At 46.6% G+C, this 21,493-nt stretch overlaps 1 protein-coding gene across 9 annotated transcripts in view; it reads left to right on the forward strand.

The window, feature by feature from the left end:
* The window catches only part of LOC129853079 (dmX-like protein 1), a 65,435-nt gene that overhangs the window by 26,561 nt on the left and 17,381 nt on the right, over window positions 1-21,493 (forward strand). For 3 of the 9 annotated variants that reach the window (XM_055918756.1, XM_055918755.1, XM_055918762.1), the window contains 21 exons: window positions 706-1,393; window positions 1,495-1,616; window positions 1,741-1,830; window positions 2,387-2,486; window positions 2,595-2,714; window positions 2,830-3,051; window positions 3,494-5,197; window positions 5,364-5,474; window positions 5,754-5,923; window positions 7,885-7,982; window positions 8,095-8,260; window positions 8,524-8,800; window positions 8,908-9,914; window positions 13,422-13,613; window positions 15,371-15,447; window positions 16,654-16,775; window positions 17,569-17,820; window positions 18,136-18,323; window positions 20,550-20,719; window positions 20,823-20,908; window positions 21,134-21,335. In XM_055918756.1, coding sequence (XP_055774731.1) covers window positions 706-1,393; window positions 1,495-1,616; window positions 1,741-1,830; window positions 2,387-2,486; window positions 2,595-2,714; window positions 2,830-3,051; window positions 3,494-5,197; window positions 5,364-5,474; window positions 5,754-5,923; window positions 7,885-7,982; window positions 8,095-8,260; window positions 8,524-8,800; window positions 8,908-9,914; window positions 13,422-13,613; window positions 15,371-15,447; window positions 16,654-16,775; window positions 17,569-17,820; window positions 18,136-18,323; window positions 20,550-20,719; window positions 20,823-20,908; window positions 21,134-21,335 — 6,164 coding nt within the window. The remainder of the gene's footprint in view (window positions 1-705; window positions 1,394-1,494; window positions 1,617-1,740; window positions 1,831-2,386; window positions 2,487-2,594; window positions 2,715-2,829; window positions 3,052-3,493; window positions 5,198-5,363; window positions 5,475-5,753; window positions 5,924-7,884; window positions 7,983-8,094; window positions 8,261-8,523; window positions 8,801-8,907; window positions 9,915-13,421; window positions 13,614-15,370; window positions 15,448-16,653; window positions 16,776-17,568; window positions 17,821-18,135; window positions 18,324-20,549; window positions 20,720-20,822; window positions 20,909-21,133; window positions 21,336-21,493) is intronic. The other 6 variants (XM_055918759.1, XM_055918763.1, XM_055918758.1 and 3 more) reach the window with 5 other exon arrangements.

A 21,493-nucleotide genomic window follows, 5' to 3' on the forward strand; every position in this document is an offset into this window, starting at 1 on the left:
GACATCTCAAGGATGATCTAAGGAAATCGGATGCACCTGAGCTCAATTTGGAGTGTCGGGAAAGAGGTGTGAATATTTATGTAAATTAGATATTTCTGTATTTCATTTTCAACTAATGTGCAAACATTTAAAAAAAAATGTTTTTCACTTTGTCATATTGTGTGGAGATGGGTGAGAACAGAAATTGATTTAATCCATTTTGAATTCAGCCTGTAACACAACGCAATGTGGAATAAGTCAAGGGGTATGAATACTTTCTGTAGGCACTGTGTTATGTGGTCTGACTGATTTCATTTTTGTTACTTTTTTGTGTCTTTTAATACGTGGAATATTAACATAAATTAACGTGCTACTCGTTGAAAACAACATTAGCTGTCTCCAAGAAACTAATCATTTTGACAGTTGCATTGTACAGCTTACATTTTAATGGATTCTCACTGACGCTGGGTTAATTATATTCTAATTAAGTCTGACATTATTTGAAATTGGAAATGCGTTTATCTGCAGTATAATGGTTGGGCCTCTTTTGATCCGGCAGTCAACGCTGCTGATGGAATCTCAATGACATCCAGGTTTATTAGGGCTGGCTGCCTTCATTTGATAAAAATGGCAGAAAGCGTAATGCATAATAATATGCTAATTATCTTTGGTGAAGAAGTGAAGCAGCACCGACTGACCAATCATGTCTCCGTTGTCCCGTGACAGGTGTCCTTTGTGTCCCGGATTCCTGTGGCCTTCCCCACGGGCGACGCCAACTCCCTGAGCCGCAGCGTGGTCATGTACGCCTGTAACAAGAACGTGGACCTAGCCATCCAACATGGCCGCCAGCGGCCTACCGGCCTACCACATTCCTCGTCGTTGCTGATTCCCTACGGCCAGAGCAAGGCGACCTCCTACTCCAGCAGCCTGCGCCTCAGCATCTTCACCCCCAACGTGCTCATGATCTCCACGCACTCCGATGGCTCCCTCAACCAGTGGGCGGTCAGCTTCGCAGAGGAGTCGGCCTTCTCCACTGTGCTCAGCGTGTCCCACAAGTCACGCTACTGCGGCCACCGCTTCCACCTCAACGACCTGGCCTGCCACTCCCTGCTGCCCCTGTTGCTCACCACCTCACACCACAATGCCCTGCGCACCCCCGATGTGGACAGTGTCCCCGCCCCCTCAACCACCCTTTCTCAACCCCTCGGGGGCGGGCCCAGCCGGGTGTCCCTGGGCGCTGTGTCGCAGGATCCCAATGCCATCTACAGCGAGCTCATTCTGTGGAGGGTGGATCCAGTGGGACCGCTGTCCTTCTCTGGAGGGGTGTCTGAGCTGGCCAGGATCAACTCTCTCCACTCCTCCGCCTTCTCCAATGTGGCCTGGCTGCCCACACTCATCCCCAGTAACTGCCTTGGTAAGGAAGGAGACAGTCAGTGGATTTACCATTGAAAACTCTGGTAGCTACAATATCTGTCAGCAGATGGCTTGTTGCAATAGTTTTCTTCTCTACTGCAGGTGTCTACTGCAACTCTCCCAGTGCCTGCTTCGTGGCCAGTGACGGTCACACGCTGAGGCTTTACCAGGCTGTTATTGAAGCCAAGAAACTACTCAGTGAGCTCTCCAACCCAGATATTTCAGTAAGTCGACCACCAGCACAATGTCTTTTTGATATCTCAGATTAACATAATGTTTTATTTACCCTCACTATTCTCGATATCTAAACATTTACAAATATTTTTCTTTTTTATAACTTTGTCTCAGAAATATGTCGGCAAAGTTTTTAACATCATCAGCCAGCAATCGACTGCTAAACCAGGTTGTATCATCGAGCTAGATGCCATTACTGACTTCGTAAGTATACGTTTATGGAAGAAGGAAATATGTTCTATTGAGTGCACACAGATTTTCACTGACCTTTTTCAGCACAATGAATGGGGTTTGCTAGGCATAGTAAGCACAATCCGATATTCAATACATGACTGAATTCTATTTAACACATTGTTTAATGGCTTCTTGCCATCTTAATGAAAAGGTCAGCTATGCCATAGATGTTTTACACTGTAGCCTAGCCAGTAAGAGTTAAATCATGCGGAGCTACCACCAAGTTACAGCCTTGGCATGAAATAATTAACTTTTGTGTGTGTATTATGATGATGATGCATGGTTAGATTTTATGTATGAAAGCATTAGCACACTCAGTGACAAAGTATATCCTGTCCTATTGTGTGTCCTGTCTAGCTCAGTTGGTAGAGCATGGTGCTTGCAGCACCAGGGTTGTGGGTTCGATTCCCACGGGGGACCAGTACAAAAAAAAAAGTATAAAAATGTATGCACTCACTACTGTAAGTCGCTCTGGATAAGAGCGTCTTGCTAAATGACAAAAAAATGTCAAATGTGTGTTCTGCAGCAGGGGAAGGAGACTCAGCTGCTGCATGTGTTTGAAGAGGATCTGATTCTGGGCAGTGAGAGGAGAGATGCCACTCAGGAAGCTCCCGCTACAGAGACTGGTAGGATTAGGGGAGACACTCACTAATACAACCTTCTCTTTACTCTCCAGTCAATCTCATTCAGTCTGATGTACGTGTCCTTGTGTGTGTTTGTTTTTGCACCTGCAGCCTCCAGCCAGCCAGGCTTCTCCGCCCGCTTCTTCCTGGTGGTGGTAGAGTTTACCCAGACTGGCAGGTCTTTCCTGCATATGTGGCACCTGCAACTGGCAGCTGGCCAAATCACTATGGGTGTGTGACCTTTAAAGGTCCATTTCTATGTTACAGCATTGTTGGGCATTGTGTGCCAGTCAGCCAGCTTTAACCTGGCTCTAAAAAAACGATTTGTTTTTGTGTGTCTTTACAGACGAGACGGGTGCTCCGCCTGAAAAGGAGAATGTGACCTTGTCGCCAATGAACAGCTCCTTTAGCTTTGAGACGTTCAACTCCCCCTCGGCCCAGAAGAACAAGCCTTGCACGTCCAACCTGCAGAGTGCCAGTCGCCTCACCCTGGCCACTCACAGGTTGTACAGCCAGGAGCTAGCTCTTCCAGACGGCATTGAGGTGATCAGTGTCACGCCCTCAGCAGGTGAGAGGGCACTGAACCACAGTCACACCGCCCTCTTCTCCTGTATAATGGGACAATCCTGTTTGTTCTTCCACAGGAATGTTTCCCTTTGTTTGGAAAGGTTTTGGTGTTTTGCATCTTTGTTACTTTGCTGGCATCTAACTGTTACATTTCAGTATAGATATAGCTTAAGTCAATTGTATTGAGTTTGTGTCTTTAAAAAAAAAACGTAACTAGGCAAGTCGGTTAAGAACAAATTCTTATTTACAATGACGGCCTAGGAACAGTGCCTTGTTCAGGGGCAGAAGACAGATTTTTACCTTGTCAGCTCAGGGATTCGATCCACCATCCTTTCGGTTACTGGCCCAACGCTCTAACCAGTAGGTTATCTGCCGTCGCAAGTGTACAAGCCTACCTAGGAAGTGTGGCTAAACTAATTAACCAATGATTGTTCTTGTTCCAGGTCATCTGAGCGCGTCCTCCCTGCAGCCGGCAGGTGGCGCTCCCTATCTCCTGGCCACTTCCTGTTCAGACGGGAAGGTGAGGTTCTGGAGGTGCAGGGTGGCTGCAGTGGAGCCAGACACCAAGGAGCTGACGTACACCTGGGAGGAATGGCCTCTATTGGTGGAGGAGGGGCTGGGCAACAGCAGTGCCGTGACCGTGTCAGGCAGACCAGTCACGGTCAGCTGTTGTCACACCAGCCGCATTGCAGTGGCCTACCGACACAACCCTAGCCCTCACCTGAGCCCTAACCACCTGAGCCCTAACCCTCAGCAGGGTGTCAGGGAACCACTGGTCCATGTAGGGTTATTCCAGTGTGAGTCCACAGGTGGCTCCCACTGGGTGCTAGAGCAGACCCTCGTCCTGGATGCTTCCACTCCCACTGGTAACAACAACAATAACATGGAGAGTGTCGTCAAGGGCCTGAATGTGGAGAATAATAACCTGGACATCTATCTGCCCAATGACGACTGCCAGGGGACGTCTGGTAAGAGTCTGGTCCACCTGGACTGGGTCTCCAGGGAGGACGGCTCCCACATTCTTACTGTGGGGATTGGTTCCAAACTCTACATGTACGGCCTGCTCTCTGGCAAACCTCCTGAACTGGGCCTGTCTGAGGGCCCCAGGGAGCAGAGCTCTTCCCGCCTGGTCCTCCTGCGCTCCGTGGACCTGGTCTCCTCCGTGGAAGGCTCCCTGCCCATCCCCGTCTCCCTGTCTTGGGTGAGAGACGGCATCCTGGTGGTGGGCATGGACTGTGAGATGCACGTGTACTCCCAGTGGCAGCCCCCGGCCCCGGCCAAGTCCACGGCCTCGAATACCACCACCACAGACATGGGCAGCGTGTCATCCCTCCTGGCTGCAATGAAACAGAGCCATGAGGAGGGCCTGAACCCTGCTCCTCCCAAGAAGAGCTTGACCAGGTCCATGACCAGCCTGGCCCAGAAGCTGAGTGGGAAGAGGACGGTGTACGACCTGCCTGCGGAGATGGAGGACTACGGGCTGTTTGAGGCGGCACACCACCTGTTCCCCACACTGCCCCAGTACCACCCGGTACAGCTGCTGGAGCTCATGGACCTGGGGAAGGTTCGGCGTGCCAAGGCCATCCTCTCCCACCTCGTCAAATGCATTGCCGGGGAGATTGTGGCCCTCAAAGACAACGGCACCAACCAAGACAAGCGTTTCCGCTCGCGCACCATCAGCGCCGGCGGCAGCACCTCCAGAGACCCCAAGCTCTTCAGCAAGGGCGAGAGCTCGGACTACACAGAGATTGACTCCATCCCTCCCCTGCCCCTGTACGCGCTGCTGGCGGCCGACGAGGACTGCTCCCCCAAGCCCAAGGACAAGGTGTCCAGCTTGAGTGGAGACAGTGGCCACGGGTCCAGTCAGACGGACGCCTACGATGAGCTCTTCCAGAGCAGCGGGGTGGGTGTGGACGACCTGGAGCATATGGACAGCGACCAGGAGGATGGCGGTGCTAAGGTCATAGACCTGTCTCAATATAGCCCCACCTTCTTTGGGCCAGAGCACGCCCAGGTTCTGTCCAGCCACCTGCTCCACTCCAGCCTGCCGGGCCTGACCCGCATGGAACAGATGTCCCTCATGGCCCTGGCTGACACCATCGCCACCACAAGCACTGACATCCGGGAGAGCCAGAGCAGGGGTAAAGGTACGGTATCTCATTTAACCCAACACAGACTGTCCTTAATAGTCCTTCTCCTTACAAAATGTTGTTCAATGGACTAATATGACCAAAGGGGGTGTATTTGTTTTATTCTAGTAGAAGACCTGTGAGGAGGAGTACTGCAGATGGTCATGTTCTTTCCATTGACTAGGTGGAGAGACTTTGGATGAGTGTGGTCTGAAGTTCCTGTTGGCTGTGAGGCTCCATACGTTCCTGCTGACTACCCTGCCTCCTGCCCATCGCGCCCAGCTCCTTCGCCAAGGTAGGCAGGGCTGAACCCAACTGAGCACAGCAGCCCACTGAGGTTCAGATGGCTAGAACATGATGCTTGTTGCAACACTGGACTTGTGGGTTTAATTCCTGCATGGCTGACCTATGCTGATTAGCCTATTTATTTTTGTAAAAAATACATACATTTAAATCAATGTGGGTAAATTAACATATTATTACATTAGTCAAACAACTCTAGCTCCTCCAGCCTGGTGCTGTGTAGACTAGTGTGACGTTTGATTGTCTTGACAACCTGTGTTTGGTCCTCCAGGTCTGTCCACCTGTCACTACGCCTGGGCTTTCCACTCCGAGGCTGAGGACGAGCTGCTCCACATGTTACCTGCCTTGCAGAAAGGAGACCCCACCTGGCCCGAGCTCCGCGCCATGGGCATGGGCTGGTGGCTCAGGAGCACCAATAAACTCCGGAGGTGTATTGAAAAGGTGAGCCCATGTGTCCCATATACCTATTGCGATAATTTTTCCTCCCTTTAAATAAATATATACATGCATGCATACATACAGTGCATTCGGCAAGTTTTCAGACCCCTTGACTTTTTCCACATTTTTTTACGTTACAGCCTTATTCTAAAATGTATAAAAAAAAGAATACATCAATCTACACACAATACCCCATAATGACAAAGCGAAAAGTTTTTTTTTTTTTATGTTTGCGTATTTATAAAAAATGTAAAACTGAAATATGACATTTACATCAGTACTCATCAGACCCTTTGCTATGAGACTCAAAATTTTGCTCAGGTGCATCCTGTTTCCATTGATCATCCTTGAGATGTTTCTACAAATTGATTTGGAGTCTACCTGTGGTAAATTCAATTGATTTGGAAAGGCACACACCTGTTTATATAAGGTCCCACAGTTGACAGTGCATGTCAGAGCAAAAACCAAGCCATGAGGTCGAAGGAATTATCCGTAGAGCTCCGAGACAGGATTGTGTCAAGGCACAGATCTGGAGAAGGGTACCAAAACATTTCTACAGCATTGAAGGTCCCCGAGAACACAGTGGCCTCCATCATTAAGTTTGGAACCACCAGGACTCTTCTTAGAGCTGGCTGTCCGGCCAAACTGAGCAATTGGGGAAGAAAGGCCTTGGTCAGGGAGGTGACCAAGAACCCAATGGTCACACTGACAGAGCTCCAGAGTAACTCTGTGGAGATGGGATAACCTTTCAGAAGGACAACCATCTCTGCAGCACTCCACCAACCAGGCCTTTATGGTTGAGTGGCCAGACGGAAGCCACTCCTCAGTAAAAGGCACATGACAGCCCGCTTGGAGTTTGCCAAAAGGCATCTAAAGGACTCTTAGACCATGAGAAGCAAGATTCTCTGGTCTGATGGAACAAAGATTTGGCCTGAATGCCAGCGTCATGTCTGGAGGAAACCTGGCACCATCCCTACGGTGGAAGGCTATTCCATGCGAGAAATTTCCTAGAAACTGAAGATCTCGTACAAGAAGGCCAGCATCCCGGAGTCGCCTCTTCACTGTTGACGTTGAGACTGGTGTTTTGCGGGTGCTATTTATGAAGCTGCCAGTCGAGGACTTCTGAGGGGTCTGTTTCTCAAACTAGACACCAATGTACTTATCCTCTTGCTCAGTTGTGCACTGGGGCCTCCCACTATTTCTATTCTGGTTAGAGACAGTTTACGCTGTTCTGTGAAGGGAGTAGTATACAGAGTTGTACGAGATCTTCAGTTTCTAGGAAATTTCTCGCACGGAATAAATAGCCTTCATTTCTCAGAACAAGAATAGACTGACGAGTTTCAGAAGAAAGATCTTTGTTTCTGGCCATTTTGAGCCTGTAATTGAACCCACAAATGCTGATGCTCCAGATACTCAACTAGTCTAAAGTCTAAACTAGTCTAAAGATGGCCAGTTGTATTGCTTCTTTAATCAGGACAACAGTTTCCAGCTGTGCTAACATAATTGCAAAAGGGTTTTCTAATGATAAATTAGCATTTTAAAATGATAAACTTGGATTAGCTAACAACGTGCCATTGGAACACAGGAGTGATGGTTACTGATAATGGGCCTTTGTACGCCTATGTAGATTCCATAAAAAAATCTGCCGTTTCCAGCTGCAATAGTCATTTACAACATTAACAATGTCTACACTGTATTTCTGATCAATTCGATGTTATTTTAATGGACAAAAAAATTGCTTTTCTTTAAAAAATAAAGACATTTCTAAGTGACCCCTAACTTTTGAACGTGTGTGGATAGATGGATGGATAGATGGATAGGTAGATAAGAGTTATTGGTTGCCTTTGAAATACAAAAGAAGAACAGAGTCAGATTTTGCTGCAACACAGAATTCAGTAATATAAATCAGCGAATGTAGAATGACCTATATACAAATGTGTTTTTCTACCTCCGTTATTCATCAGGTCGCAAAAGCGTCTTTTCAAAGGCAGAACGATCCTCTGGATGCCGCCATCTTCTATCTCGCTATGAAAAAGAAAGCGGTGGTCTGGGGACTGTACAGGTAACGTCTTTGAGAAGTTCTTGAATATAATTTCCCATATCCCCTTGAAAAGATTGAAACAATTATTTCACATTACAGATAGTCTAATGCCAACGCGTGTTGTTCCATCAAGGTCTCAGAAGAATGCCAAAATGACTACGTTCTTCAGCAACAACTTTGGTGAGGAAAGGTGGAGGAGGGCTGCCTTGAAGAACGCCTTCTCTCTGCTGGGGAAGCAGCGCTTCCAGCACTCAGCAGCCTTCTTTCTTTTGGCAGGCTCCCTCAAGGACGCTGTAGAGGTAAAAAATGTCCTCATTTCAGCTACAGTAGATATGATGTCCATCTTTTTCATACAAAGATTTTCAGGAGAGAGGTAGCTCTCTCTTTAAAAAAATATATATAATTAAATACAAAGTTGTATCTTTGAGCATTTATGCAAATTACATCTGGCCATGCAAAGGGTAGAGGTGACCTTATTTGATATTCCTGTGAGGTATTTTTCTGTGCTGCTACTGCAAATGCTTTCAACACTATTGGATGAGGTTTGGCCTGCCTTGTACAGGTTTGCCTGGAGAAGATGCAGGACCTGCAGCTGGCCCTGGTGATCTCCCGGCTCTATGAGTCCGAGTTTGAGACGTCCTCCACCTACAAACGCATCCTGCAGAGGCACGTGCTGGGCCAAGACCGCCAGCTCCCCGCCCACCAGGACCCCTTCCTGCGCAGCACGGCCTACTGGGTACTAGAGGACTACAGCCGGGCCCTGGATACTCTGCTGGAGCAGCCTGCTGCCCCAAACCTAGCGTCCTCCACTCAGGCTGGCCACACAACTCAACCAGGTAGTAGTAAGAGAACGATGCTTTTTCCCTTCTTAGATTTGACGTTTGATTATTTTGAGGTAAATTATTGATGTGAATGCCTGGGGAAATGACAGAGCTGTGATTTGCAGGTACCTCGTCCACGTCCATCTGTAGCCCGGAGGTCTTCAACTTCTACACCTACCTCCGCACACATCCCTTACTGCTGCGCCGCCATTTTGGCTCGTCTGAGAAGACCAGGGTGGGTCTGACAGCGGAGGGTCGCATGGCAAACTCAATCAGCCTGGTGGAGAGGAGGCTGTTCTTCACCGCAGCCTACGCTCACCTGCAGGCCGGCTGCCCCATGCTGGCCCTGGAGGTCCTCTCCAAAATGCCCAAAGTCGTCAAAAGATCCAAGCTCCACCAGGACGATACCACTAACCCCGACCTGAGTGAGACAAAAAAGGAACAGGCATCAGATTTGGACTGGTCTCAGCCCGCGTTGAACGGCTTCGAGTCTGTGCCAGACAGCTTGTCCAATAGCCAATCGGACTCTGTGCTGAGTTTCGACTGGGGTCAGCCCTCTGTGTCGGTTCAGGATGAAGCCCTGGAGTTGAAATGGGACAGCGACAAGGAGGAGGAAGAGGACGACGACCCACAGGGCTTGGCCATGAAGAGTGCCGACAACACCAGTAGCGTCTTTCAAGACGCCATCTCTCCATTGACGGAGACGCTGCTGGACGAGGGTGACGTCCTCATGCCCTCTGAGGACATCCTGGCCGCTCAACTCAAATTCAGCGCCTGCCTGAAGATCCTGACCACGGAGCTGCGGACCCTGTCCACGGGTTACGAGCTGGACGGGGGGAAGCTACGCTACCAGCTGTGCCAGTGGCTGGAGAGGGAGGTGGTGGCCCTGCAGAGGTGCTGCAGCTACAAGCCCTGCCTGCCAGAGCTGGCCCTGGGAATGGCAGGGCCAAGTGGAGAGGAGGAGGCCCAGGCCCAGCCTGGTGAGGCCCAGCGCACCCGCAGACACTGGCTCCAGAGCAACCAGCCTCTCTTGCGCATGTTCCTCAGCTACTGCAGCTTGCACGGCTCCCACGGAGGAGGCCTGGCCTCGGTGCGCATGGAACTCATCCTGCTGCTTCAGGAGTCCCAACAGGTACAGCACACACTAACACACACACTGTATGTTGTCAATCTTATTAAAATGAGTAATAAATGGATATATAGCCATATATACTGTGTACAAAACATTAGGAACATTAGCACCCCCTTTTGCCTTCAGAACGGCCTCAATTGGTCAGGGCATGGACTCTACAAGGTGTTCCACAGGGATGCTGGCCCATGTTAACTCCAATGGTTCCCACAGTTGTGTCAAGTTGCTGGATGTCCTTTGGGTGGTGGACCATTCTTGATACCATTCTTGATACCTCTTTGCTTTATCTTGGCCAGGTCGCAATTGTAAATGAGAACGTGTTCTCAATTTGCCTACCTGGTTAAATAAAGGTTAAATAAAAAATAAATAAAAATAAAATAAATACCCACGGGAAACTGTTGAGCATGTAAAACCCAGCAGCGTTGCAGTTTTTGACTCAAACCACTACGCTTGGCACCAACTACCATACCCTATTGAAATGTCAATATTTTTTCTTGCCCATTCACCCTCTGAATGGTACACATACACAATCCATGTCTCAAAAATCCTTCTTTAGCCTGTGTCCTCCCCTTTATCTCCACTGATTTAAGTGGATTTAACAAGTGACATCAATAAGGATCATAGCTATATTGGCCATATCACAAACCCCCGAGGTGACTTATTGCTATTATAAACTAGTTACCAACGTAATTACATTTTGTCATACCCGTGGTATACTGTCTGATATACCACGGCTTTCAGCCAATCAGCATTCAGGCTCCAACCACCCAGTTTCATAATTATACTGAACAGAAATATAAGTATAATTTCAAAGATTTTACTGAGTTACAGTTCATATAAGGACATCAGTCAATTGAAATCAATTAATATATGGATTTCACATGACTGGGAATACAGATATGCATCTGTTGGTCACAGATACCTTAAAAATAGAAGGTAGGGGTGTGGGTCAGAAAACCAGTCAGTATCTGGTGTGACCACCATTTGCATCATGCAGGGTGACACATCTCCTTCGCATAGTTGCTCAGGTTGTTGATTGTGGCCTGTGGAATGTTGTCCCACTCCTCTTCAATGGCTGTGCAAAGTTGCTGGATATTGGTGGGAACTGGAACACTCTGTCGTACATGTCGGTCCAGAGCATCCCAAACATGCTCAATGGGTAACATGTCTGGTGAGTATGCAGGCCATGCAAGAACTGGGACATTTTCTGCTTCCAGGAATTCTGTATAGCTCCTTGCAACATGGGGCTGTGCATTATCATGCTGAAACATGAGGTGATGGTGGTGGATGAATGGGAGGACTATGGGCATCAGGATCTTGTCACAGTATCTCTTTGCATTAAAATTGCCATCGATAAAATGCATTTGTGTTCATTGTCTGTAGCTTATGCCTGCCCATACCATAACCCCATCGCGACCATGGGACACATGTTGACATCAGCAAACCACTCACCCACACAACGCCATACACGTGGTCTGCGGTTGTGAGGCCGGTTGGATCTCCTGCCAAATGATCTAAAACAACATTGGAGACGACTTATGGTAGAGAAATTAATATTAAATTCTTTGGCAACAGCTCTGGTGGATATTCCTGCAGTCAGCATGCCAATTGCACACTCCCTCAAGACATCTGTGGCATTGTGTTGTGTGACAAAACTGTACATTTTAGAGTGGCTTTTTATTGTCCCCAGCACAAGGTGCACCTGTGTAATGATCATGCTGTTTAATCAGATTATTGATATACCACACCTGTCAGGTGTATAGATTAACTTGGCAAATGAGAAATGTTCACTAACTGGGATGTAAACAAATTTGTGGACAAAATTTGAGAGAAATTAGCTTGTTGTGCATATTAAACATTTCTGTGATCTTTTATTTCTTCTCATGAAACATGGGACCAACACTTTACACATTGCGTTTATATATATTTTTGTTCAGTGTACAATTAAAATTCTTTTAACAAAAAAAGTATCTTTGTTGTAAACAAGACTAAGAAAAAGACTCTTGCATCTCAGTACTTGACAGCAAGTTGTCTGAGGGATACGAAGGAAGGGCAACACAAAAACTGAAGCAAAGAAAACGGAGCTTGCCATTTTGTCTCAGCCTCGCGTTTGCCGGGCTGGGGTTTCGCGTAGCTGATGGTTGGAATCAGTGACTTCTGCAGTGAGTGGCTGGCTGTCTGACAGACAAGACTGATTCCAATTCTCTTCTGACGTATCGTCCTACTTATAGGGAGACAAGCATTGAGTCACCAACACCAGAAACACTGGTCTCCTCTGGAGCGTTTGGAACATCAGATGCTCCTGTCATACCACATGACAGTAACGCCTCTGTCTGAGATGACTTACTTTAAGTTTGACATCAAAGCATCTGATCTGATGAGTGAACTGCAGAATAGTAGCCAGGATGCAATTCTGTAGCAATTTTTTTTAGGGATGTAACAATTCGCCGATACGCATCGTTTACCGATTAAAATGTTTAAGATGCGAATGCATCGGTCCGCGGATCCCAAACTGATCCAAGTAAAGCACTAATCGGTAATAAAACCGGCTGTCCATTGACGTGTTTTGTTCCTTTTTTTCTGCCTTATTACGAAAATACCTCATGTTGTGACAGAGTTGATGCGTCCTCTCCTTCAGCCTATTGAACTTTTATAACCGTAACTGCGTTTGACTGATCTAAAATTCAGATAACTGCGCACAGTGCAGGAGAAGCAGCTTCTCGCGCCAACGAAGAAGTAGGCCGCCCCTATCCCTGCTTCAATATGCGTAGGCTATATCTGCCTTCAGCATTCAGTTGTTTGTAAAATGGCTTTTGCAATAATAAACCATAGGCATTAGGGACAACCAATGTAATTGTCTATGTCATTGTTACCAAATGCGCTGTAGAAAATGGTGTTTTACCAGCAGGGCTGTGTAGTCTACCATAATGGACACAACTCACGTCTTGCTGCTGATTGCACATTTAACTGATTGGGGCTTTTCGATTGCCGGGTTCATTATACAAAATATTTTTGGTAGTTCTGCCTTAATCAGTGCATTTGGTCATTTTTAAATGAACAGTTGAAAGATGAAATTTCATAACAAGGACAGCAATCATTTTTGCAAGATGCACTGGTCAGAACGGGAGAAGAGACCAGCTCTCTGTAAAGTTCCAAATGGGGGTGAAATTCCCTGTTTTTGAGACTGGGGTGAAATCCAGAGCTGCATTACATTAATTGTCTATGTATGTCATAGCTAATTTGTAAAGATAAATATTGACATTACTAGCTCAAAACATTTTAAACTGTTATATGAGAAATTACTCAGTGGGTGATGATAATTTCAGATAAAAAGTGGGGGGGGACTAAAAACAATGTTATAGTGGTAGATGCTCAGTCCGCCATATGGCTCAGCACACACACACACACACACAGTTAGCTCAGACAGATCCAACTCCAGCTCAGTTGTTTATGTATTTTCTCTGTGAGTCTTGGAGCCACACTTCACTCCACGCTACTCTATGTCCACAGGATGACAGTGTCCAGTCAGCCGTCGCCCCCTACCTGCACCACGCCTCCATTCCTCTCCTGCTGGCCTGCACTGCCAGTGCCAAGACAGTGGTGGCCAACCCCATCGTCCATCTGACCAACCTCACCCACGACATCCTGCACACCATCAACGCACTGGACTCCCCGCCACACCCAGACATCGTCAACAACGAGGTCAGACACACAAGACACACATGCACCAGCCAAGGCTATTGTCATGCTGTGTGCTCCAAACAAAGAGCATGTTGAGAGATCAGAGTGGTACTTGTGTTGGTTGGGTGGGGGGGGCGGTAATGTGCTGTGAATTTGACCAGGGCGGTAATGTGCTGTGAATTTGACCAGGGCGGTAATGTGCTGTGAATTTGACAAGGGCGGTAATGTGCTGTGAATATGACAAGGGCGGTAATGTGCTGTGAATTTGACAAGGGCGGTAATGTGCTGTGAATATGACAAGGGCGGTAATGTGCTGTGAATATGACAAGGGCGGTAATGTGCTGTGAATATGACAAGGGCGGTAATGTGCTGTGAATTTGACCAGGGCGGTAATGTGCTGTGAATTTGACCAGGGCGGTAATGTGCTGTGAATATGACAAGGGCGGTAATGTGCTGTGAATATGACAAGGGCGGTAATGTGCTGTGAATTTGACAAGGGCGGTAATGTGCTGTGAATATGACAAGGGCGGTAATGTGCTGTGAATATGACAAGGGCGGTAATGTGCTGTGAATATGACAAGGGCGGTAATGTGCTGTGAATATGACAAGGGCGGTAATGTGCTGTGAATATGACAAGGGCGGTAATGTGCTGTGAATTTGACAAGGGCGGTAATGTGCTGTGAATTTGACAAGGGCGGTAATGTGCTGTGAATTTGACAAGGGCGGTAATGTGCTGTGAATTTGACAAGGGCGGTAATGTGCTGTGAATTTGACAAGGGCGGTAATGTGCTGTGAATTTGACAAGGGCGGTAATGTGCTGTGAATTTGACAAGGGCGGTAATGTGCTGTGAATTTGACAAGGGCGGTAATGTGCTGTGAATTTGACAAGGGCGGTAATGTGCTGTGAATTTGACAAGGGCGGTAATGTGCTGTGAATTTGACAAGGGCGGTAATGTGCTGTGAATTTGACAAGGGCGGTAATGTGCTGTGAATTTGACAAGGGCGGTAATGTGCTGTGAATTTGACAAGGGCGGTAATGTGCTGTGAATTTGACAAGGGCGGTAATGTGCTGTGAATTTGACAAGGGCGGTAATGTGCTGTGAATTTGACAAGGGCGGTAATGTGCTGTGAATTTGACAAGGGCGGTAATGTGCTGTGAATTTGACAAGGGCGGTAATGTGCTGTGAATTTGACAAGGGCGGTAATGTGCTGTGAATTTGACAAGGGCGGTAATGTGCTGTGAATTTGACAAGGGCGGTAATGTGCTGTGAATTTGACAAGGGCGGTAATGTGCTGTGAATTTGACCAGGGCGGTAATGTGCTGTGAATTTGACCAGGGCGGTAATGTGCTGTGAATTTGACCAGGGCGGTAATGTGCTGTGAATTTGACCAGGGCGGTAATGTGCTGTGAATTTGACCAGGGCGGTAATGTGCTGTGAATTTGACCAGGGCGGTAATGTGCTGTGAATTTGACCAGGGCGGTAATGTGCTGTGAATTTGACCAGGGCGGTAATGTGCTGTGAATTTGACCAGGGCGGTAATGTGCTGTGAATTTGACCAGGGCGGTAATGTGCTGTGAATTTGACCAGGGCGGTAATGTGCTGTGAATTTGACAAGGGCGGTAATGTGCTGTGAATTTGACAGGGGTCATATCTTATCAGAAGTGTTTTAGTGTAGATATTGTGATAGATGGATATCACTGATAATATAAGGTGAGTTGATGGTGGGAATGAGTGTTCTGCTGCTCCTAATGTGTCTAATACCTCCTGCTCTTCCAGATCTATGTGATGCACACACTGGCAGCCTCGCTGTCCGCCTGCATATACCAGTGTCTCTGCGATGGCCACGACCACAGGTTAGTCTGAATCCTAACGCCGCCAACTTTGATCTGTGCTCCTGATCTCTGTACTAGAACGGCACACAACCAAGAACATGCTGGGAAATGCACATTAGGCAACAGTTCAGACATTTGAACTGCACCGTGCATCTGATTTTGAGAATGTGTGTGTGTGTGTGTGTGATCATTAAAACCTTGTCCTGTTTTTTTATTCTCTAACAGCTGTACTACTACAAGGAGAAAAGTGTATGACGTTAAAAAGTAGAGAAAAGGCTTTTTTCTTTGACTCATCTAGCAGTTGAATGACCTTAAAATAGGAATCACGTGACTGCGCCCGGCCCTCGGCCTGACCTTGACATTTCAAAGCTCACCGATCTGTAAATGAGTAAGGACTTTGTTTTGAGCCGTGCCCAACAGTTCCCCCTCTCGTGTGGAGAATGAAGCGGTGCAGTCCGACTAAATTAGCTTTTTCTAATTCAACACTCCCCTTTTGTTATGCTAATGAAAACCCACGCCGCAGTCGTGCTAGAGGTTTGTTGAAACGTTGACTCTAAATTCAACTCATGGTAGGTGATTCCATCTGGCGAACATGTGAAAGGCTTTGGACGCTGGCTTTTTATGTTGTTGCACAGTTTCACGGTCCTTTTCAACTTGCTCTGTCCACTAAAGACGCACTTTTATGTTCTAATATTGCAGATTTAGCCTGTACACTTCCAGTAACTCAATTCTGTGTTATGTGACAGGAATCCGCTCTTTCGTGCAAGCTTAATAGAGGACTTAGTAGATATACAATGCACTCTAATATACCCGTCAGTATACTGAACTAGATCCATCATGTTGAGAGAGCTATATATCCCCCCTGTGAGAGATGGAACTCTGTGCTGCCTCCCAACTCATTAACTATCTAGAGAAGGCTCTTTGATGTCAGAATACACTTCTGCGCTTCATCTATAGATCTCCTGAATTCTTTATTGTAACCAGAGGGTGAGGAGCCACAGCAGTGTATTAGTGTTTTATGTGTTAAATGGGTCTGTTTTCCGCCGTCTGCCACGCAAAACTTCTCTGGATTCAGAGAAGTTAAAACATTTACAGTCCGCTCCATATAGGCCTACGTACACGTCGCCATTTCCCCTGGTTGATAATCCCTTGTTTAATGGAACGTCCCCTTCCTTCTTGCTAAATGACTGAGTGTGGGTGTCCTTCCTTGTCTTTCTCTCCTCCCAGCCATGTGAACCAGTTCACTGGGATAGTGTACCAGAGTATCCTCTCCTTCCAGCACCACCCGGTACGCACTGTGAGCATGGAGGAGACTGTACTGCCCAACACCCACCCAGCACAGTGGCCAGGTAATCCCACTTTACTTCCACCAGTTTTCACTTAATTTCACAGAAATGAACCCCCATGTATCCTGTTTGGAGAACCATTGCTTGTTTGCTACATTAAAGGGGCGATCTGCAGTTCAAACAGTAACAAAGTGTAGACCCCGTCCCTGTTTTGCTAAAAAGCTGAGGAAAGGGTCTGGAGAAATGTAACCACTCTCAAATTCATAGACAGCTATGGGATGCAAGGACTGACAATCCATGAGATCAAAATGACAGTTTTAACCATGGCTTGAGGCCATAGTGTTTGTTTACAATTACATTGTTTATAAACATTGGAGTAAAACAATATATTTTGGGTTCTGATGGGTTACGATAGTTGAACTAATCTTATGAAGTATTTCTAAGTAATATTCTTCAAGAATCAATGGGTACATAGTATTAATTTATAAGTCAAATGTATGTAGCGATTGCAGATTGACCCTTTAACACCACAGTCCTAAACAAACAACTTTTAAAGGATCACTTTAAACACAAAAACACATTTTTGTATTTTGTTAATTACAATTTGTTAATATTTTGTTAATTAGTATTTTGTTCTTTCATTAAAAAGCAAAAAAGTGTGATGCCTTTTACATCATCACACTTTGCTTTTTACTGAAAGTGCTCCATCTAAAAAAAGAAAACAGTAAACGATTTGTTGGGACAATATCAACAGTAGACTAATGAACAACATACTTTATTCAAAAAAACATTTCAGTGATTCTTTAATTCTAGTCAATTCATTCACCCTCACTCCCTCACGGTCTCTGTATGTCAGGTATCAGTACCCTGATCCGCCTGTTGAACTCTGCTGGTGAGGAGAGCCAGCCAGGCCTGGCCGTGTTACTGTGTGAGATCCTGACGGCCGTCTTCCTCAGCCTGTTTGTGCACGGCCTGGCCACCCACTCCAGCAACGAGCTGTTCCGCATCGTGGCCCACCCTCTCAACAGCAAGCTGTGGGTGGCTGTGTTCGGAGGGGGGGCGCGTACCCCCATCACAGAGAAGCCCAGTCAGGCCAAGTCACCTCCAGGTCTGTCATCCTCTGTGTGTGTGTGTGTGCGCCAGATGTAGAGGCTGATGTAACTGGAACGCAAGGGTGGGCAACTCGGAGCCGTGTGGGCAGGCTTCACCCCTGATTCAAAGATCTGTTGAAGATTGTAATTGGTTGAATCAGGCATATTACAGCTGGGCTGGAACAACAGTTTACACACACTGCAGCTCTTGTTCATCTCAATAATATCCATAATATCATGTCAGTTTTACGCACTAATATAAAGCATCACTACCTTGAAAAATGGCAAGTCCAGTATGTCCAATAAATATAGCATGTGTGTGGTTGTCTCAGCAGCCAGTGAGGAGTTCGATAGGAAGCCCAGGCGCTTCAAGCTGCTGTCGTCGTCGACACGCAGTGCCTCCAGAGAGGGGCCAGAGACCCCCAGCCCAACCAGCCCTGTGGTGGAGCAAGAGACCTCCATCTTCAAAGAGCACTTTGTCCCCCCGGAGCTCAGCATCTGGGACTACTTTATCGCAAAGGTACCGTAGTAGTGTACACTTCCAGGTTCTTAGTTAACTTAAAGACCCAGTCATTCAGCTCATTCTAACATGTATGTACAGTTGAAGTCGGAAGTTTACATACACTTAGGTTGGAGTCAGTAAAGCTCATTTTTCAACCACTCCACAAATTTCTTGTTATTAACAAACTATAGTTTTGCCAAGTCGGTTAGGACATCTACTTTGTGCATGACACAGGTCATTTTTACAACAATTGTTTACAGACAGATTATGTCACTTATAATTCACTGTATCACAATTCCAGTGGGTCAGAAGTTTACATACACTAAGTTGGCCAGCAGCATACCACCCTGCATACCACTGCTGGCTTGCTTCTGAAGCTAAGCAGGGTTGGTCCTGGTCAGTCCCTGGATGGGAGACCAGATGCTGCTGGAAGTGGTGTTGGAGGGCCAGTAGGAGGCACTCTTTCCTCTGGTCTAAAAAATATCCCAATGCCCCAGGGCAGTGATTGGGGACACTGTCCTGTATAGGGTGCCGTCTTTCGGATGGGACGTTAAATGGGTGTCCTGACTCTGAGGTCATTTAAAGATCCCATGGCACTTATCGTAAGAGTAGGGGTGTTAACCCCGGTGTCCTGGCTAAATTCCCAATCTGGCCCTCAAACCATCATGGTCACCTAATAATCCCCAGTTTACAATTGGCTCATTCATCCCCCTCCTCTCCCCTGTAACTATTCCCCAGGTCGTTACTGCAAATGAGAACGTGTTCTCAGTCAACTTACCTGGTAAAATAACGGTAAAAAAAAAAAAAAAAAGTTGACTGTGCCTTTAAACAGCTTGGAAAATTCCAGAAAATTATGTCATGGCTTTAGAAGCATCTGATAGGCTCATTGACATCATTTGAGTCAATTGGAAGTTTACCTGGTGGATGTATTTCAAGGCCTACCTTCAAACCCAGTGCCTCTTTGCTTGACATCATGAGAAAATCAAAAGAAATCAGCCAGGACCTCAGAAAAACAATTGTAGATCTCCACAAGTCTGGTTCATCCTTGGGAGCAATTTCCAAACGCCTGAAGGTACCACGTTCATCTGTACAAACAATAGTACACAAGTATAAACATCATGGGACAACGCAGCTGTCATACCGCTCAGGAAGGAGATGCGTTCTGTCTCCTAGAGATGAACGTACTTTGGTGCGAAAACTGAAAATCAATCCCAGAAAAACAGCAAAGGACCGTGTGAAGATGCTGGAGGAAACGTGTACAAAAGTATCTATATCCACAGTAAAACGAGTCCTATATCGACATAACCTGAAAGGCCGTTCAGCAAGGAAGAAGCCACTGCTCCAAAACCGCCATATAAAAAGCCAGACTATGGTTTGCAACTGCACATGGTGACAAAGATCGTACTTTTTGGAGAAATGTCCTCTGGTCTGATGAAACAAAAATAGAACTGTTTGGCCATCATGACCATTGTTATGTTTGGAGGAAAATGGGAGAGGCTTGCAAGCTGAAGTACACCATCCCAACCGTGAAGCACGGGGGTGGCAGCATCATGTTGTGGGGGTGCATTACTGCCGGAGGGACTGGTGCACTTCACAAAATAGATGGCATCATGAGGGAGGAAAATTATGGGGATATATTGAAGCAACATCTCATGACATCAGTCAGGAAGTTAAAGCTTGGTCACAAATGAGTCTTCCAAATGGACAATGAACCCAAGCATACTTCTAAAGTTGTGGCAAAATGGCTTAAGGACAACAAAGTCAAGTTTATTGGAGTGTCCATCACAAAGCCCAAACCTCAATCCTATAGAAAAAATTGTGGTCAGAACTGAAAAAGCATGTGCGAGCAAGGAGGCCTACAAACCTGACTCAGTTACACCAGCTCTGTCAGGAGGAATGGGCCAAAATTCACCCAACTTATTGTGGGAAGCTTGTGGAAGGCTACCCAAAACATTTGATCCAAGTTAAACAATTTAAAGGCTATGCTACCAGAACACTTATTGAGTGTATGTAAACTTCTGACCCACTGGGAATGTGATGAAAGAAATAAAAGCTGAAATAAACATTCTCTCTACTATTATTCTGACATTTCACATTCTTAAAATAAAGTGGTGATCCTAACTGACCTAAAACAGGGATTTTTTACTAGGATTAAATGTCAGGAATTGTGAAAAACTGAGTTTAAATGTACTTGGCTAAGGTGTATGTAAACTTCTGACTTCAACTGTATGTGTGTGTTTATAGTGTTTTCTCCTCCCACAGCCTTTCCTCCCTCCGTCAGAGAGCAGGGTGGAGTACGACTCGGAGGAGAGCCAGGGCAGTCAGGACGAGGATGATGATGATGATGAAGACGAGTTTGGAGACTTTGACCCCAACTCTCCTAGCCGAGAACATTCCAATCCCAACTCCTACAGGTACAGTCGGTGGGCAGCAGTATCAAAGCAAATGGACGTTACTTTTGTCAGTGATGGTTGGACATAACAATGCTGATTTCTCTCTCTGTGTGTGTGTGTCCAGTTGGTGTCTGATGCGCCTGGCCATGGTCCAGCTGGTCCTAGGCAACCTGAAGTCATTCTACCCCATGGCAGGACATGACCTACTAGGTACCGTACACTAACGACAACTAGCCTACACAACCACTGGACTAATGTCTATTTGTGGAGACAATTTTAGTTGGAAGCATTAGGGCTTGTGTTGTCCAAACTAAGAGAGGGATTCTGTGATATTGAACTATACTCCCTTTTAGATAACTGCCTGCACTTTTTGTGAAGTCTCACGCCTCTGAATGTACTGTTGTTAATGTCACCTAGTGTTTGTGTCTCTCTAAGATCTACCTGTGGGCTCTCCTCTGTGTCACGCGGTGCTGAAGACCCTCCAGCGCTGGGAGCAGGTGTTGCTGAAGAGGCTGGAAATTTTCGGGGGGCCGCCCTCCAAGTACATCTCCACACACCCTCTGGACGAGACGGCTGCCTCGGGCCCCGCCATCCTCAGACACAAAGCCCTGTTTGAGCCCTCCAACACACCTTTCAGGTGAGCTCCAAACAGGAATTCTCTGTATATTGATATGTTTGCCATAACATTCTGTAAATCAGTGGTCACCAACCGGTCAATTGGATTCGGCTGTTTGATCATCAAGGCGCATTCCTAGTCGATCATCAAGGCGCATTCCTAGTCGATCATCAAGGCGC

This window comes from Salvelinus fontinalis, chromosome 4 (assembly GCF_029448725.1).
Source record: "Salvelinus fontinalis isolate EN_2023a chromosome 4, ASM2944872v1, whole genome shotgun sequence".
NCBI classification, from domain to species: Eukaryota; Metazoa; Chordata; class Actinopteri; order Salmoniformes; family Salmonidae; genus Salvelinus; species Salvelinus fontinalis.